We start from the raw sequence: 20,184 nt of genomic DNA on the forward strand, positions 1-20,184 counted from the left end.
ATGGTAAGGTTATATTCAATGATCTATTTCAAAAGGGAACTAAATAAATACTTGAGGGAATATATACAGGTTAGGATGAGGAAGTGAATAGGAAGGCTTTAGAGGGATATGGGTCAAATGTTGACAGAAAAGGGCTTTTCTTGATGAAGAGCTTTTGCCTGAAACGTCAATTTCCCTGCTTCTCAGATGCTGCCTGGCCTGCTGTGCTTTTCCAGCACTACTCTAAGCTTGACTCCTGTATTCCTATACTCAAGTATACCTGACAATAAAATCTAAATCTAAATCTAAAATCTAAAAATCACAGCAAACAGAAGAAGTTAAGAACAGTGTAAGATCCAAAAAGGAGTCACCTGCCATAGTGTGCAGGTACCAGAAAAGTGTTCACAGACTGAGGGATTGACTTTGCGGCTTTGTGTTTCTGGTGGAAGTGGGGGAGTGATCTAGACATTTCCTTTTCATTTGGTGTTTCTTTTATTTCTGCTTCTGTTTTTAATCCTGTCTTTTATATACTAGGATGGTATGAGAGAATGAGTCAAAATGTGTGGTGCTGGAAAAGCACAGTCAGTCAGGCAGCCATCTGAGGAGCAAGAGAGTAATGTTTCAGGCATAAGCTCTTCATCAGGAATGGGGGGGGGGTTGCTGACAGATAAATGGGAGGGAAGCGGGCCGGGGGGGAAGGTAGCTGGGAATGTGATAGGCAATGGAGGTTGGGGAGTGATGGTGATAGGTGGGAGCAGAGGGTGGAGCGATGAGGTGGGAAAGAAGATGGACAGGTAGGACAGCTAGGTATGGGAGAATGGCAACTTTCCACACTTTCCACTGTACTCTTATATTCCTGTACTCAAGTACACCTGACAATAAAATCTAAATCTAAAATCTAAAATCTAAAAATCACGGCAAACTGAATAAATCAAAAACAGCTTAAGATCCAAAAAGGAGTCATATAAAGTTGTCAAAAAAAAGCAAGAAGCCCAATGACTTGGAATCTTTTAGAATTTAGAAAAAAAGGACAAAGAGGTTGATTAAGTGGGGAAAATAATTATGAGGGTAAACCGACAGGGAGCATAAAAGCAGACTGTAAGAGCTTCTACATGTAAGTAGGAGGAAAAAGGTCAATGCAGACAAATATAGACCACTTACAGTCAGAAACAGAATTGATAATAAAGAACAAAGAAACAACAGAACAACTAAACAGTTACTTTGTTTTGTCTTCACAAAGGAAAACACAGAAATCTTCCCAGAAATGCTAGGGAAGCAAGGGTCTTTTGGGAAGGAGGATTTGAAGGAAATTAATATTAGAAAGAAAACTGGAGAAATTAATGAGACTGAAAGCTGATAAATCCCCAAGACCTGATAATGTACATTCCAGACCTCTAATGGAGGTGGCCATGGAAACAGTGAGTACATTGGTTGACATATTCCAATATTCCATAGATTCTGGACCAGTCCAAGCAAATTGTTGGGTGACAAATGTAACCCATTGTTCAAAGTAGGAGGGAGGGAGAAACCGAGAATTACAGACTGATCAGCAATAGGGAAAATGTCAGTGTTTATTACAATGGAAACAGGACACTTAGAAAGTACCAACTGTAATATGCAGAGCCAACATGGATTTATGAAATGGCAATCATGTTTAACAAACTTACTGGAATTTGTTTAATCATGTAACTAGTACAATAGATGAGGGAGTTGATATACCAGTGCATTTGGATATTCAGAAAGCTAATGATGAAGTAACAAATAAGAGATTAGTGAGAAAAATTAAAGCACATGGAATCGGTGGAAATACACTGAAATTATTTGGAACAGTGCTCCCTCATAGAATCCCTATAGTGCATATGCACACCAATCTGACCATCTTGACCCTCCCAACCGGCTTCACCCATTCTGTGTTTACCACAACTAATTCACCTAGTGTGCACACTACAGGAAATTTAGCATGGCCAATCCAAATAACCTGTTCATCTTTGGGCTGTAGGCGAAAACCCGCACAGGCAAGGAGAATGTGCAAACTCTACACAGACAAGTGCCCAAGAGTGGGATCGAACCTGGGCGGCACGGTGGCACAGTGGTTAGCACTGTTGCCTCACAGCGCCAGAGACCCAGGTTCAATTCCCGCCTCAGGCGACTGACTGTGTGGAGTTTGCACGTTCTCCCCGTGTCTGCGTGAATTTCCTCCGGGTGCTCCGGTTTCCTCCCACAGTCCAAAAATGTGCAGGTTAGGTGAATTGGCCATGCTAAATTGCCCGTAGTGTTAGGTGCAGGGGTAAATGTAGGGGAATAGGTCTGAGTGGGTTGTGCTTCGGCGGGTCGGTGTGGACTTGTTGGGCCGAAGGGCCTGTTTCCACACTGTAAGTAATCTAATCTAATAAATAAAGATTCCTGAGACGTCAAGTTTGTTGTATGAGGAGATATTGGTTTGACTGGGTCTGTATTCGCTGGAGTTGAGAAGAATGAGCAGGAATCCTGTTGAAATGTGTAAACGTCTGACACAACTGGACACACTGGATGCAGATTCTCAGGATTTACAGTTGGCCATACTGAAATAAGGAGAACTTCCTTCGTCCACAACATCTCCAGTTTTTATCGGTGGAGTTTTGCCTGTAGATATGGGCTAAAGTAAGTCGAACCTTTAAATTCTCAAATATTTTGGCCTTTCCTTTCTCTCTCTCAGTGATTGAATGTTTGGTGAAACTAGCTTAGTATTTCCCTCGTTCAATGAGATTCATCTTTATTTGATGTGATACCTCTTTATTGTTTTGGGGAACTCTTTTTAAGGTGGGGAGGTGAGACATTTTGTGTGGCTTTGTCTGTTCCTAATCACCTCAGTCCCTGATAGAAACACAGAAAAATGGGTGCAGAAGTAGGCCATTCGGTCCTTCGAGCCTGCACCACCATTCAATATGATCATGACTGATCATGCAATCTCAGTATCCCACTCCCGCTTTCTCTCCATACCCCTTGACCCCTTTAGCCACAAGGGCCGCATCCAGCTCCTTCTTGAATATATCTAATGAACTGGCCCCAACAACTTCCTGTGGGAGAGAATTCCACAGGTTCACAGCTCTCTGAGTGAAGAAATTCTTCCTCATCTCAGTCCTGAATGGTTTACCATTTATTCTTAGACCGTGACCCCTAGTTCTGGATTTCACCAACATCAGGAACATTCTTCCCGCATCTAGCCTGTCCAGTCCCATCAGGATTTTATATGTTTCTATGAGATCCCCCTCATTCTTCTAAATTCTAGCGGATACAAGCCCAGTTGATCCAGTCTTTCTTCACGTGTCAGTCCTGCCATCCCGTCATGCCGTCGCTTAAGGACTCTGGGATGCAGAGCATCAGGCCCTGGGGATTTATTGGGTTTTAATCCCAACAATTCCCCCAATGCCATTTCCTGACTAATAAGTATTTCCTTCACTTCCTCCTTCGTGCTTGACCCTCAGCGCTCCCCACCCCACCCACCCCGCTGAGCATTTCGAGTAGGTCATGTGCGTCCTTCTTAGTGAAGACAGATCCAAAGTATTTGTTCAACAGATTCTGTTGTCCATCATGAATTTACCTGATTCTAACCGTAAGGGACCTATATTTATCCTCACCAATCTTTTTCTCTTCAGATATCCATGCAAGCTTTTGCAGTCAATTTTTATGTTTTCAGCCATTATACTCTTGTATTCTATTCCCTCCTCTCGAATTAAACCTTTTGTCCTCCTCTGCTGACTTGTAAATTTCTGCCAGCCCTCACGTTTGCTTTCTGGCAAATTTATAATCCTCCTGTTTGGCTTTAACACTATCCCTGATTTCCTTTGTTAGCTATGGTTAAGCCACCCTCCCTGTTTTACTCTTACACCAATAGGGATTTACAACTGGTGAAGTTCATCCATATGTTCTTTAAATGTCTATCATTGACTACCCACCATCAACCCCTTGGCCAGCTTATCCTAACCAGTGCATGTCTCATACCATCAAAGTTAGCTTTCTTTATGTTCAGGACCCTAGTCTCAGAGTTAACTATGTCACTTGCCACCTTAATGAAGAATTCTACCATTTTAAGGTCACTCTTCCCCAAAGGGTTAATGGCAGACTTTTATTTGGAGAGGTCTAATTTAGCCGACAACGATTCAATGCCTTATGAGCTGATGGATGTGGGATGTAATTCCTTTCCGCTAACTTGTGATAATAAAAAAGGATGACTAAGACAGTTTTGAAATAGGAAATGTGACAATAAGCCAATAAGGCATTTATTTTTATCCAGGAACTCTTTCATTTGCTGTAAGTCTTGTTTACAATGAGTCAAGCATGCCACAATGAATAGGCAAGGACAGTGGGTGCAACTAGAGACATATAAAGTGTTTGAGATTTCCTTAATAACTTGTAAAGAGTATTGAGACTGATGAAGGTTAGTTATCTGTCCAGAGAAATATCTGAGGTTATGATTACAAGCTAGTGGCATTGCATGTATTAATGGCTGATCAAGGACTACAAACAGTTTCAGTTTGAAATTATATTTGGTTTGTTAAATTCAGCTGGAGCTGCCCATTTCATTTCATCCCCATCTGCTTTACCCATACCAATCCATCAAATTGAAACACAATTCACTGCAGAATGCAACTCTGTTTGAAAACCCAAGTAAAAACCCATAGTTGCACCATCCCTTCTAAAGACTTTAATTAGAATTTAATCTGAATCCAAAAATAGATTTTCTTGCTATATATATTCTTGATGATTAGTCATTTCATTGTGGTTAAGACTTTTTTGCACTCACTCAGCCCTATTCCTAGTACTTCTTTGGTGAGTCTTGCCATCAACCCCTTTTGCAAACTCATACCAATGTGATTCAGCATGCTTTAAATAGTGGTGTTCAATGGCATTGGTTTCATTAGCAGCTACCTTTATCAATTAAGATCAGATATAACAGAATCAGCAATTAATCTGAAAAATAATTGTAAATTTTGAGGTTTCGTTTTCTATATTCAAGGCTGTAGTGATTGGAATGAAGCTGCCCAGGTGGATCTGATTGAGTAGGAGTTCTCTGACAGGGACTGTTAACCTGGGTCAGTCAGGGGGCCCAGGTTGACAGATATAAACAGGAGTGTCAGGGATTCTCTTTACTCTAAGGACTTGCTCTGAGCCAGCTGATCAAAATCCACGTAATGTGCAAGTGTAAATAAAGGGTGGCTTGATGACAGGTTACCAGCCTCCATGGAGTTATTTCAAAGGCATTATTAAAAACAAACTGCACTTATTGAATCATAATTAAGGAAGAATCAGCATAGTCCCAGATGGTTGCACTGTATGTGACTCTATGACTCTAAGTTGTGATACAGTTGCACTCTCATTAGAGACAGACCATTGGTAGTTGGTTTCATCTGAGGGTCATCATACCTCAGGCAAGGGGAGAGGTTGGGAAGGTAACCTGAGCCGGTGCAAGAATTGAACCCATTATGTATTCTCACCCCTGTCCAGTTTTCCCTCCATAAAAGGACCACTTTACACTTCTCTACATTATATTTTATCTGCCACTTGTTTCCTCATTCCACAAACTTGTCTACGTCCTTTTCAGTTTAATACTTTTTTCCTCAGTCACAATACTTCCAAGTTTCGTGTCATGTACAAATTTTGAAACTGTGTGTTGTATGCCAATGCCTAGGTTATTAATATATATAGAACAGGACAGAAGTCCTGTCATGGACAACTAGCACACTCCACCAGGAGAAAATTACTGCAGATGCTGGAATCTGAACTGAAGACAAAAACCTCTGGAGATCAGAGCGGGTCAGGCAGCATCCATGGAGAGAAAGCAAGCTAATGTTTTGAGTCTAGATGACTCCCTCTGGATGAGTGACCTTCCACATGTCCAAAAAGCAAATATTCAACACTGCTCTCATTCTCCTGTCACTCAATAAATTTTGCATCCATGTTGCTTCTGCCTCTTATCCCATGAGCTATGAGTTAACATGAAAGTCTCTTGTGTGGCTCTTTATCGGTGCTTGTTTGAAAATCCAAGTAAACTTGAAAAACGTTAACAAGGGCTTCAGAACAGTTGACCTTGGTCCCAAAGATCACTGCTGATGTTGCAAGAACTATGTTAGCTAGTTGCATGCTACATTACAAGAACTTGCTTTATATAGTATTTTTAAAGTAGTGAAATCCAATGGCAGCATTTCATAGGCACATTACATATGGAACATAAGAACCAGGAGCAGGTTCAAAACATTATCTTTCTTAGCTTTAAGAACATTTAATGGGGGGGGCCTCAACCACTTCACTGGGCAGGGAATTCCATAGATTCACAACCTTCTGGGTGAAGAAGCTCCTTCTCAATTCAGTCCTAAGTCTGCTCCCCCAATCCTGAGGCTATGCCCTCTTGTCCGAGTATCACCTGCCAGTGGAAACGTCCTCTCTACTTCTATCCTATATATTCTCTTCATAGTTTTATATGTTTCTATATGATGCCCCCCTCACTCGTCTAAATTCTCCATCCAGCCACATAATGAAGTATTAAGACAGGTCATGGAAAGCTTTTAATGAGCATCTTGAAGGATGAGAGAGAAGCAAAAAAGCAAAGGGGCCCAGTGCTTCATGCCAAACTGATTCTTCCTCGTGATAGTTTATGATCCATGTTCTCTTAAAACTTGTCTCCTGAGGTTAACATTGGGGAATAGGCAAAAGTGAGAACTGCAGATGCTGGAGATTAGAGTTAAGAGTGTGGTGCTGGAAAAGCACAGCAGGTCAGGCAGCATCCGAGGAACAGGAAAATCGACGTTTCGGGCATAAACCCTTCATCAGGAATACTTGCAGAGTGCAGAAGGCGGATTTGCCAAACATGCAAGAGCTCAAAACTGTTGAAAAAATTCTTATAAATAACATAATATTTCTCTGAAATTGCTAAGCACAAACTTCCTCCATTTGTTTATTCTTCATTTTCTGCAAACTAAGTCCATATAAGGTGGCAACGTCAAAGGTACTTTTTTCAAAAAAAGAGGAAACAATGACTTGTCAAAATAATCAAAATATTATGTCAGTGGGGAAGCTGATAAGTTTCTTTAGGGCAGCAACTGTGCCAAACTGTGGATGTGATTGTTGAGGTTTGATGGGAGGAGCGTACGGTGGGGGACAGTTTAAAACAAACTTCTGTTCCTCTTCTACCCGCTAACTGGCTTGGAAATTGTAATAGCTACATGACCGCTAACATCTGAAGTGACAACGCAGGACAAGAAACAACATCACCTTGCTGGCGAAAACATGCACAAGTAAGTAAATCCTGTTGGTTTTCTTAGCATTTCATTTTCCATGCGAAACGAAAGGCTGAATGGTTTTGTTATAGTCATCACCATTCAAAAATAGAGTTTTTGCACCATTTACTTATTTCACCAGGTCAGAGAACACCTGAGGTGGAACATGAAGGGGGAACTCCAAATGGAGTGTTTCTGAGGGTGGTACAAAATTAACAGGGACTTCTGCTACTGATCATTATAAGGTTGCAGCTGTGAATTTGAATCACAAAGGTGATTGTGACGCTCCTCATACTGAAATAAGTGGATGTCATTGGTTCTGTTTGCTCAAATATGAAGCTTAAAGACTTGAATGAGAAACAGATGCATGTACTTGCTTTGCACCATATCACCTCACCACCATTCCTCTCCCTGACTCCAATCCATAGAATCCAAAGTCATTGCCATCCCCCTCAGTAGAATGTGTGGGTAGAAGATTCAAGAGAACCAGTCAGAAGACAAAGAAAGTGCCACAATTCAAGCTACAGACAGAATGGAATGGTTCCACTATTACAATTAACACCCATGCCCCTCCCCACTCACAAAAAAAACCTCCATTACCTATTTGGCTCTTTTTAAAATAGCTTGTTAAATAGTCAATGGTATCATTTCAATGGCCAGTCGTGTAAAGGTTCTGTCTATACTACTCAGATAGGTTAATCAGAAAGTCCCAGATTCAATTCCTACTTTGATGCTGAACTAAAGGTAAAGTCACCATAATCTTACCAGACTATGGACTTGTCTCTCATGAGAGAGAGAGAGACAACTGATGGTGGTTTAACCTGAGGTTCACTACGCCTTAGGCAAGAGGAGAGATTGAGAAGAAGAATCCTTCATGGTAAACTCAGCTGGTGCAGGAATTGAACCCATGTCCTTGGTATCACTCTGTATTACAAACCAGCTGTCCAGCCAACAACCATTGCGCTCACATTGCCTCTGATCTAGGAACAGGATTAAAATCAGGCTGAGCTCTTGCTCTTCATTGTAATCAATTACTTACTGCTGATACATGTTAGTGTTTAGGAGGATTGGAAAAATGTTGACGATGATGTATTGCATGGTCAAAATCAAAAGACAACAATAACTTGCATTTGTGCTATCACCTTTAATGTAATAAAGCCTTCCAAAAGTACTTCACGGAATTGTCACAAAGCAAATTTTAGCACAAGCCTCATTTGGGGATATTACATCAGAAGACCAATAGATTACTTTTACTGAAGTAAAGGAAGCATATTTACAGAATATCATAATGGAGAGAATTGTGACAGAAAGGGAAAGAGATTTAGGGAGCTAATTACAGAGCAAACAGCCTAGGCAACTGAAGGTGTGGCCATAAATGATGGAACAATTAACCCCAGAGATATTTTGAAAGCCAGAATTAGAGAAATGTGAATATCTGGAGGGCTGGAGGAAATTAAAGCAATAGAGTGAAGCCATAGATAGATTTGATATCAATGGTGAGAATTTGAAAATTGAGGTATTAATTAATCTGGAGTTGAAAAATGTGGTGCTGGAAAAACACAACAGGCCAGGCAGCATCCGAGGAGCAGGAGAATCGACGTTTCGGGCATAAGCCCTTCTGCAGGAATTCCTGAAGAAGGGCTTATGCCCGAAACGTCGATTCTCCTGCTCCTCGGATGCTGCCTGGCCTGCTGTGTTTTTCCAGCACCACATTTTTCAACTCTGGTCTCCAGCATCTGCAGTCCTCACTTTTTCCTCCTTAATTAATCTGGAGCTAAGCTAGGTCTAGCAAACTGAGGGCCTATCGGTGAATAATGGGATTTGGTGCAAATGGACTCACAGTCAACAGAGTTTAAGGTTGTGGAGAATTGAACATAAGATCGATCAGGGCTCCACTGGAACAGTGTAATCCAGAGGTAAAAATTACATGTTGAGGATTCAGCAACAAATGGAATGAGGCAACGACCGGGTTGGATAATATTCAATTTAACAAGTGCTGTTGTCTGTAAAGCTACACCCCAGAAAATAAAAATAAATAAACAGTGGAATGCTGATAACGCTGTCAGAAACCTAGATTTGCATATATTACACAGCTGCTACTAAGAATTTCTAAGTGAATGGCTTGTGTTTTAACCCAGTGACAAGTGACAGAAATGTACAAAACACAATGTTTGAGGAAGGATCAAGCTATTACACACTGCAAATAATTCAGCTACATTGCACCAATGCTGTTAATTTTGGTCTCACTTATGTGTGAAATTGCAAAGAAGTGAAAAGAGTTAATTTTTCAAAGGAAGTCAAAATATAAAAACCAACAAAGATTCTTTTTTTTTGGTCTTTTTTATTTTTAAAGTGACACTGAATCTGAAGGAAGTGAAGCCATTGTCTGGGTACCTTGCTGGTGCAGCTCATATTTCCAGATTGGCTGCCACAAAGACCAAGGCTTCACCTGCTGGACTGCCAATTCTCGCAGTGTGGCTGTAGATTGTAGTTTCAAACTGTAACAAGTCACACACCAAATCAAAGCTCCAAAGCTGCTGCCCAAATCAAATAATTCACTACTGTCCTGAAATCCCAACCTCAGAGTATCCTATGGAAAGATTCCAGATGTTTTGGGAGGTAGCTTTGAAAAAAAATAAAATCCAAAGAACCATGTTTTCCCAGTATGAAGTTTGTATTTTGAATAATCTCATTAATTTTCTCCTTTACTTGAAAATGTTTTACTTCAATACTTTTATGTCTCATACAATGTAATCAAAAGTAGATAGAGCATAGAACATTACTGCGCAGTGCAGACCCTTCGGTCCTCCATGTTGCCCTGTGGAACCAATCCAAAGCCTATCTAACCTATATTATTCCATTCTCATCCAAATGCCTATCCAATGACCATTTAAATGCCCTTAAGGTTGGCTAGTCTACAACTGTTGCAGACAGTGCATTCCACACCCCTACTACTCTCTGAGTAAAGAAACTACCTCTGACATCTGTCCTATATCTACCACCCTTCAATTTGAAGCTATGCCCCCCTCATGCTAGCCATCATCATCCTTGTATAAAGGCTCCCACTATTCACCCGATCTAACCCTCTGATTATCTTATATGTCTCAATTAAGTCACCTCTCAACCTTCTTCTCTCTAATGAGAACAGCCTCAAGTCCCTCAAGCTTTCCTCGTAAGACTTTCCCTTCATATCAGGGAACATCCCAGTAAATCTCCTCTGAACCCTTCCCAAAGCTTCCACATCCTTCCTACAAAGCGATGACCAGAACTGTGCACAATACTCCCAAGCGCGGCCACACCAGAGTTTTGTACAGCTGCAGCATGGCCTCATGGTTCCAAAACTCAATCCCTCTACTAATAAAAGCTAACACACCATCTGCCTTCTTAACAGACCTATCAACCTGGGTGGCAACTTTGAGGACTCTATGTGCATGGACACCGAGATCTCTCTGCTCATCTATGCTACCAAGAATCTTACCATTCGCCCAGTACTCTGCATTTCTGTTACTCCTTCCAAAGTGAATCACCTCACAATTTTCTGCATTAAACTCCATTGGCCACCTTTCAGCCCAGCTCTGCAGCCTTTCAGTTCCATTGGCCACCTTTCAGCCGTCTGTAACTTACAACATCCTTCGGCACTATCCACAACTCTACTGACCCTAGTGTCATCCACAAATTTACTAACCCATCCTTCTACACCCTCACTCAGGTCGTTTATAAAAATGACAAACAGCAGTGGACCCAAAATAGATCCTTGCGTTACCCCACTAGTAACTGAACTCCAGGATGAACATTTCCTATCAACCACCACCCTTTAGCCAATTTCTGATCCAAACTGCTAAATCAACCTCAATCCCATGCCTCTGTATTTTGTGCAATAACCTACATGGGAACCTTATCAAACGCCTTACTGAAATCCAGATACACCACATCAACGGCTTTACCCTCATCCACCTGATTGGTCACCTTCTCAAAGAACTCAATAAGGTTTGCGAAGCATGACCTACCCTTATTCCAATCAAAATATTTATAAATCCTATCTCTTATAATCTTGTCCAATGCTTTATCCACAACCGAAGTTAGGCTCACTGGTCTTTAATTACCACGGTTGTCTCTACTCCCCATCTTGAACAAGAGACAACATTTGATATCCTCCAGTCTTCTGGTACTATTCCTGTAGATAATGACAACATAAAACCAAAGGCTCAGCAATCTCTTCCCTGGCTTCCCAGAGAATTCTGGGATAAATCCCATCCGGCCTGAGGGATTTATCTGTTTTCACACTTGCCAGAATTTCTAACACCTCCTCCTTGTGAACCTCAATCCCATCTAGTCTAGTAGCCTGTATCTCAGTATTCTCGACAGCATTATCTGTTTTCAGTGTGAATACTGATGAAAAATATTCATTTAGCACTTCCCTTATCTCCTCTAACTCCACGCACAATTTCCCACGACTGTCGTTGATTGGCCCTAATCTTACTCTGGTCATTCTTTTACACCTTATATACCTATAGAAAGCTTTAGGGTTTTCCCTGGTCCTATCTGCCAACATTTTCTCATGTCCCCTACTCACTCATCTTAGCTCTCTCTTTAGATCAAACATAGTAAACTGTAGAGCATAAAAACCTGAACCATCTGTCAGTTGGCAATGTGACAGGGATGAAGTAACCTAGAATATAGCTAACAATCTAGAGGCTATGATGTCAACCCCTACCAAGGTGTGAAATTGAGTTTAATATGTTTTATGGTTCCTTCTTATTTCCCCAACCTATCGAAGAATAGTCATGCACCATTAGTAACCACAAAAAATGCATGGTACTTCTGGAAGTCTTCTGTAACCCTGAGTAAACAAGAACTGCAACATGAGATAATTAGTAATCCTTGATTCAGTAGTAAGCACTCCTCTCTGAGTCAGAAGATTGTGACATTCCTCTACATGGGTGTAACGTGAGGGCAGCTTGCTCTGTAATGGTGGTGCTGTGCCTCGAATAAGATACTGAACCAATGCTAAGGTACTGGAGACCATGGTAGTGTGCTGCAAATCTGAACAAACTCACCTCCCATGGAGGAGAAAATGAGGACTGCAGATGCTGGAGATCAGAGCTGAAAATGTGTTGCTGGAAAAGAGGTCAGGCAGCATCCAAGGAACAGGAGAATCGACGTTTCGGGCATAAAAGAAGGGCTTATGCCCGAAACGTCGGTTCTCCTGTTCCTTGGATGCTGCCTGACCTGCTGCGCTTTTCCAGCAACACATTTTCAGCTCACCTCCCATGGAGACTGCCTTGTAGCAAAGGAAGAGGAAGAAGAAAGATTTTGTCACTCTAGCATGATCGAAAGTTACCACCCAATAGATAATTTTACACTATGCAAATCCAAACCATTTGTCCGTTGCCAACCTGATCTGAATGAAGTAACCTAGTGTAGAACTAGTAATCCAAAGGCTCTGACTTCAAACCCTACCAAGTTATGTATTTGAGTTCAATGTATCTGTTAATTTATAACACTGGATTCAAAAGTTATTGTACCAAATACTGACTGAGTTTTCACTTTGAGGGGAGGAATCACAGTTTCTGAATCTCAAAGTCATCCCTGGGGACAACCTTCCCGCTGACAGAAGCAGTAGACTGCAGCAGGAGATGAGTAACTGAGAGTGTGCCCTAACAGGAAGGTGTCCTCTCACCAAATTTGTTGGAGAAGAGAGATGCAGCCAGAGGACAACTGTGAGGGAGGGAGAGGGGTCTACTCCAGTAGGTGGCCTATAGGGACTTAGTGAGCTGAGAAGTAGAGTTGAAGCTGACCACCAGGATCTTATTATATGGCACAGCATTTTCTATGGGAGTACCTTCTAATCTTATATGTTTTTATTTAAATGATCTTGTGATGATCTGTTACCAGGCAGGCAGTGAATTTTTCTTTGGAGAGACAAACAGAGTTACAGAAAACCAAAATTCTGACAAAGGGTCACTGGACGCAAAATGTTAACTCAGTTGTTCTCTCTACAGATGTTTCCAGACCTGCTGAGTTTCTCCAACAATTTCTGTTTTGGTTTCAGCATCTGCAGATCTTTGTTTTGTTTTTAGTGAATTTTTCTTTGCCAGACTAATTTGGCATTGACCAATTCTTCATTGCCCCTGATTCGTTTGGCTTTCAGCACTCACATTCAGTCAGAATGTTGTGATAGGCTAATTGGGATCATGTTCAGTTGGAATATGTTTTTGTTCATGCATGGTGGAGTAGAATTTCCAATATCGAAGAATTCACTTGCTAAAAATTAATTTATTTCCCCTGCAGATACCGTATTTTGGAGAAACCCTTTTCCTGTGGGAGTAAATGGGCTCAGAAAATGAAGGAATTCATGCGGTTTGCATGGGTTACTTACTCTAAACCTACTCCAGATGACTGGAGAGAACTACTTGTCCTCTTTCTGTTATGTTCCAGTATATGTGCAATCATTGGTGGACTATTGTATAATTGGATGTTTTCATCTCTGAAATATGGATCATTGGCATCCAATATAATAACTTGCATATTCACGGGTGCCATGTTTCTGCTTCTCTTCCTGGTCCATCCTGTACGTTGCGTGTTCACAATGGTGATCCCCACATTAGGTTCTAAGCAAGGTCGTGATTTGCTCTTCTCCACGTGTTTCATGCTCAGTGCCATCAACATAATACCCAACTTTATGGGCAATATCAAGATGATTCTTCAAGTGATGCAGTGCATTGCTCTGACCTCAGCGCAAAGCCTTGTGAACTCAACAAACTTTCTTAAGCAGATTAAATTATCAATGGATAAAGATATAGCCTATCTCTTTGAACAAATCTCAAAGAGCAATGTGGTTTCAAAGTCGAAAGCAGAATGGCGTGTTAATTCAGACATCGAAATGTTAGCAATCAAGAATCATCTACAAGTTATTGGCAATGAAATCCAAGGCAACCTTTCAACAATTCAGGGCATATTTGATGAGACCACTTTGAATACCAACAGAGTATTAGCTGGCTTTGTTTTCTTCTATCTGTCTCTAACATCAGCTTGGTATCTCAAGGGCTATCTGACAGATCTGCAGTTCGACAATGTCTATATAACTAGCAGGCTGGCTCAGCTTATGCAGACAGACAAGGCGAAGCTTATGCAACTTGGTCGGACTTCCAGTAAAAAGCTAATCAAATCCACAGGGTTGAAGATGTCCCCGGATGAGACAGCCAGATGTGTGAAGCAATTTGTGATTTGTACAGTGTTCCTGGCCTTGTCTGCAATTTTCATTGCAGCAGATTTCATTGTCTTCAACCTGACCTCAAACATCCTGCTTCAGATTGCTGTTCTTCCACCTGTACCTATCACGTTGGAGCTTACATTTGTTGTAAATATGACTTTTTTCAAAAATTCTGCTTTCCTTGTGGTGACAAGATGAAATTTTGGTTGACATTCAGGTCAATGAGGCAATTAAAAGATACATACATTTAGTACTGGGATTAATTTCTAGAGAGGTAGAATTGGAAAGCAATGGAGTAATGTTAAACATGACAGACCGTACTTAGGAGTTGGGTGTAAACAGTCGTGTACTCTATTATAAAAATGATATAGATGCAACAGAGAAGGTGAGTTACTCTTGTAGAACTGACACACTATTCTGATTCAGAAAGAGATTTACTAGAATAGTTCGACTACTGTACTAATAGTTGATTGTCTTATGAGGAAAGATGACATAAACTGAAGAATGGGAAGCTGATTTCATTCAAACTAACCAGTCTTAGAAGTAGTCAACAGGACAGTTATGAAAGGATGTTTCCCTTGATTGGGGATTATAAAACCAGGTAACACAACCTCGGAATAAGGACCAGACCATTTAGGACTGAGATGAGAAGGAATTTTTTTTTATTTCAGAGGGGAGTGAATCTTTGAAATTCTCTACCGCAGTGGGCTTTGGAGGTTCAAATTGGAATTGATACATTTCAACACAACAAAACAGTTGAAGGATAGTGTGGGGAAAATGGTGTTGCACTAGAAGATCGGCCATGATCTCATTTTTAAAATTTATTCTATCATGGAACCTGGGCGTCACTGGCTGGCCAGCATTTATTGCTTGTCCTGAGCTGCCATTGAGAAGATGGTGGTGAGCTACCTTCTTGAACTGTAATCCATGTGCTGTAGGTTCACCCACAAAACACTTAGGAAGCGAATTCCAGGATTTTGACCCAGTGACAGTGATGGAATGGCGATATATTTCTACACCAGGATATTGAGTGACTTCAAGAAGAACTTTCAGGTGGTGATGTTCCCATGTATCTGTGGCCCTTATTTTTCTAGTTGGAAGTGGTTGTGGGTTTGGAAAGTACTGTCTGAGGACGTTTGGAGAATTTCTACAGTGTATCTTCTAGATACTGCTGCTATTGAGTATCGGTGGTGGAGAGAGTGGATGTGGTGCCAGTCAAGTGAGCTGTTTTGTCCTGATTGGTGTCAGGTTTCTTGAATGTTGTCAGAGGTGCACCTGTCCAGGCAAGTGGGGAGTATTCCATCACACTCCTGAGTAGTGCATTGTAGACGGGGATAAGTTCTGAGGAGTCAGTAGGCCAGCTAATCGTTGCAGGATTCCGAGCCTCTGGCCTGCTCTTGTAGCCATTGTCATAGAGATGTTTAGCACGAAAACAGACCTTTCGGTCCAACCCGCGCATGCCAACTAGATATCCTAAATAATCTAGTCCAATTTGCTAGCACTAGGCCCATATCCCTCTTAACCCTTCCTATTCATACACCCATCTAGATGCTTCTTAAATGTTTTGGCCTCCACCACATCCTCTGGCAGCTCATTCCATATATGCACCATCCTTTACGTGACGAAGTTGTCCTTTAGATCACTTTTAAATTTTCTTCCTCTCACCTTAAACATATGGCCTCTAGTTTTGGACTCCTCTTGGCAAGTCTAGTTGAGTTTCTGGTCAATGGTAACCCCTAGTTTGTTGACAGTGAAGGCTGCAGTGATGATAACACCATTGAACATCAAGGTGCAGTGGTGAGATCAACTCTTATTGAAGATGGTGATTGCCTGGCATTTGTGTGGCATGAATGTTATTTGACACTTATCAGCCCATGGATGGATATTGTCCAGATCTTGTTGCACTTGAGCACGGACTGCTTCAGTATTTGAGGAGTTACGAATGATGCTGAACATTATGCAATCATCAGCGAACATCCTCACTTCTGACCTTATGATGGAGGGAAGGTCATTGATGAAGCAGCTGAAGATAGTTAGAACATGGAACATAATACAATACAGTGCAGAACAGGCCCTTCAATGTTGCGCCGACCTGTGAACTAATCTAAGCCCATCTTCCTCCACCATCCCATCATCATTCATGTGCTTATCCAAGGATTGTTTAAATCTCCCTAATGTTACTGAGTTAACTACATTGGCAGGCAGGGCATTCCACGCCCTTACCACTCTCTGAGTAAAGAACCTGCCTCTGACATCTGTCTTAAATCTATCACCCCTCAATTGTAGTTATGCCCCCTCGTACAAGCTGATGTCATCATCCTAGGAAGAAGACTTTCACTGTTTACCCTATCTAATCCTCTGATCATCTTGTATGTCTCTATCAAATCCCCACTTAGCCTTCTTCTTCCCAATGAGAACAGGTTCAAGTCTCTTAGCCTTTCTTCTTAAGACCTTCCCTCCAGACCAGGCAACATCCTGGTACATCTCCTCTGCACCTTTTCCAATGCTTCCACATCCTTCCTGAAATATGGGGACCAGAACTGTACACAAGTGTGGCAGCACTAGAATTTTGTACAGTTGCAGCATGACTTTATGGCTCTCGAAGCCAATCCCACTACCAATAAAACCTAATACACTGTATGCCTTCTTAACAGCACTATCAACCTGGGTGGCAACTTTGAGGGATCTATGTACATGGACTCCAAGATCCCTCTGCACGTCCACACTACCAAGAATCTTTCCATTGACACAGTATTCTGCCTTCCTGTTATTCTTCCCAAAGTGTATCACCTCACATTTATCTGCATTGAACTCCATTTGCCACCTCTCAGCCCAATTTTGCAGTTTATCTAAGTCCCCCTGCAACCTGAAACATTCTGACACACTGTCCACTACTCCACTGACTTTAGTGTCATTTGCAAACTTATTAACCATTCATCTATGACTGCGTCTAAGTCATTTATAAAAATGACAAACAGCAGTGGTCACAAAGCAGGTCCTTGTGGCACACCACTAGTAACTGAATTCCAGGCTGAATATTTTCCATCAACCATCACTCGCTGCCTTCTTTCAGAAAACCAGTTTGTAATCCAAACTGCTAAATCACCCTCAATCCCATGCCTCTGCATTTTCTCCAACAGCCTACCGTGTGGAACCTTATCAAAGACTTTACTGAAGTCCATGTACACCACGTGAACTGCCCTACCCTCACCAGCATGGTGACATCTTGCAAAATGTCCATATTACAGAGGAGGAAGTGCTGGATGTCTTGAAACGGGTAAAGATGGATAAATCCCCAGGACCGGATCAGGTGTACCCGAGGACTCTGTGGGAAGCTAGAGAAGTGACTGCTGGGCCTCTTGCTGAGATATTTGTATCATCGATAGTCACAGGTGAGGTGCAGGAAGACTGGAGGTTGGCAAACGTGGTGCCACTGTTTAAGAAGGGTGGTAAGGACAATTCAGATAAATGCGAGGTGCTGCATTTTGGGAAAGCAAATCTTAGCAGGACTTATACACTTAATGGTAAGGTCCTAGGGAGTGTTGCTGAACAAAGAGACTTTGGAGTGCAGGTTCATAGCTCCTTGAAAGTAGAGTCGCAGGTAGATAGGATAGTTTGGTATGCTTTCCTTTATTGGTCAGAGTATTGAGTACAGGAGTTGGGAGGTCATGTTGCGGCTGTACAGGACATTGGTTAGGCCACTGTTGGAATATTGAGTGCAGCTCTGATCTTCTTACTATCGGAAAGATGTTGTGAAACTTGAAAGGGTTCAGAAAAGATTTACAAAGATGTTTCCAGAGTTGGAGGATTTGAGCTATATGGAGGGGCTGAACAGGTTGGGGCTGTTTTCCCTGGAGCATCGAAGGTTAAGGGATGATCTTATAGAGGTTTACAAAATTATGAGGGCCATGGATAGGGTAAATAGGCAAAGTCTTTTCCTGCGGTGGGGGAGTCCAGAACTAGAGGGCGTATGTTTAGAGTGAGAGGGGAAAGATATAAAAGAGACCTACAGGACAACTTTTTCACGCAGAGGGTGGTGCATGCATGGAATGAGCTGCCAGAGGAAGTGGTGGAGGTAGTACAATTGCAACATTTAAGAGGCATTTGGATGGGTATATGAATAAGAAGGTTTTGGAGGGATATGGGCCGGGAGCTGGCAGGTGGGACTAGATTGGGTTGGGATATCTAGTCAGCATGGATGGGTTGAAACGAAGGGTCTGTTTCCATGCTGTACATCTCTATGATTGTATGACTCTATGACTCTATGACATGCTTGGTCACCTTCTCAAAAATCTCAATGAGGTTTATGAGACATGACCTGCCCTTGACGAAACCATGTTGACTATCTGAAATCAAATTGTTGCTTGCTCAATGATTATAAATTCTATCTCTTCTAATCTTTTCCAAAACTTTTCCTACAACTGACTTTTCCTACAACTGACTTTTCCTCACTGGTCTGTAATTACCTGGGTTAGCTCTACTGCCCTTCTTGAACAAGGGCACAACATTTGCAATCCTCCAGTCCTCTGGTACTAAACCTGTAGACAATGACGACTCAAAGATCAAAGCCAAAGGCTCCAATACCTCCTCCCTAGCTTCCCGGAGAATCGTTGGATAAATCCTATCCGGCTCAAGGGACTTGTCTACTTTCACTCCTTCAAGAATTGATAATACCTCTTCCTTACTAACCTTGATCCTTTCTAGTGTAATACCTCGTATCTCATTCTTCTCCTCTACAATATTCTCCTTTTTCTGAGTGAAAACCGAAAAGAAATATTCATTTAACACCCCTCCGATCTCCACAGGGTCCACACACAACTTCACACTTCTGTCTTTGACTGGCCCTATTCCGACCTTAGTCATCCTTTTATTCCTCACATACCTATAGAAAGCTTTAGGATTCTCCTTTATCCTACAGACTGCTTGCTAAAGACTGCTCATGTCCTCTTTTTGCTCTTCTTAACTCTCTCTTTAAGTCCTTCCTAGCTTACCTACCACTAAATCAAACACCCTCTTGTTGACACATAATGTGTCATGAAAACCCTCCTACACACATTGGACAAATACTGATCTGTCCGACGTACTGCATTTCCAGTCAATTATGGGGAAGTTAAAGTCCCCCATAATGACCACCCTGTTCCTTTCACTCCTACTCAGAATAGTTTTGCCGATCCTCTCCTCCACATCCCTGGAACTCCGAGGAGGCTTATAAAAAACTCTCCTCTCCAGTTTCTAATCTCAGTCCATACTACCTCAGTAGACGAGTCCTCATCAAAGGTTCATTCAGACACCATTATACTGTCCTTGACTAATAAGGCCACACCACCCCCTCTTTTACCGCCTTGCCTATTCTTAATGAAAGATCTAAACCCTGGAACCTGCAACATCCATTCCTCACCCTGCTCCATCCATATCTCCAAAATGGCCACTACATCGAAGTCCCAGGTACCTATCCATGCTGCAAGCTCACCTACCTTATTTTGGATACATAGAACATAGAACATAGAACAGTACATCACAGAACAGGCCCTTCAGCCCACGATGTTGTGCCGACCATTGATCCTCATGTATCCACCCTCAAATTTCTGTGACCATATGCATGTCCAGCAGTCTCTTAAATGTCCCCAATGACCTTGCTTCCACAACTGCTGCTGGCAACGCATTCCATGCTCTCACAACTCTCTGTGTAAAGAACCTGCCTCTGACATCCCTCTATACTTTCCTCCAACCAGCTTAAAA

At 41.8% G+C, this 20,184-nt stretch overlaps 1 protein-coding gene across 1 annotated transcript in view; it reads left to right on the forward strand.

Annotated features, from left to right (window-relative positions):
• The first annotated feature begins 7,109 nt into the window (after nt 1-7,109).
• Nucleotides 7,110-20,184, forward strand: part of LOC122560249 (osteoclast stimulatory transmembrane protein-like) — a 23,485-nt gene continuing 10,410 nt past the window's right edge. The window contains exons 1-2 of the mRNA XM_043710741.1: nt 7,110-7,250; nt 13,524-14,592. Of these exons, the coding sequence (XP_043566676.1) occupies nt 7,243-7,250; nt 13,524-14,592 (1,077 nt within the window). The 5' untranslated portion in view covers nt 7,110-7,242. The remainder of the gene's footprint in view (nt 7,251-13,523; nt 14,593-20,184) is intronic.

This window comes from Chiloscyllium plagiosum, chromosome 20 (genome assembly GCF_004010195.1).
Source record: "Chiloscyllium plagiosum isolate BGI_BamShark_2017 chromosome 20, ASM401019v2, whole genome shotgun sequence".
NCBI classification, from domain to species: Eukaryota; Metazoa; Chordata; class Chondrichthyes; order Orectolobiformes; family Hemiscylliidae; genus Chiloscyllium; species Chiloscyllium plagiosum.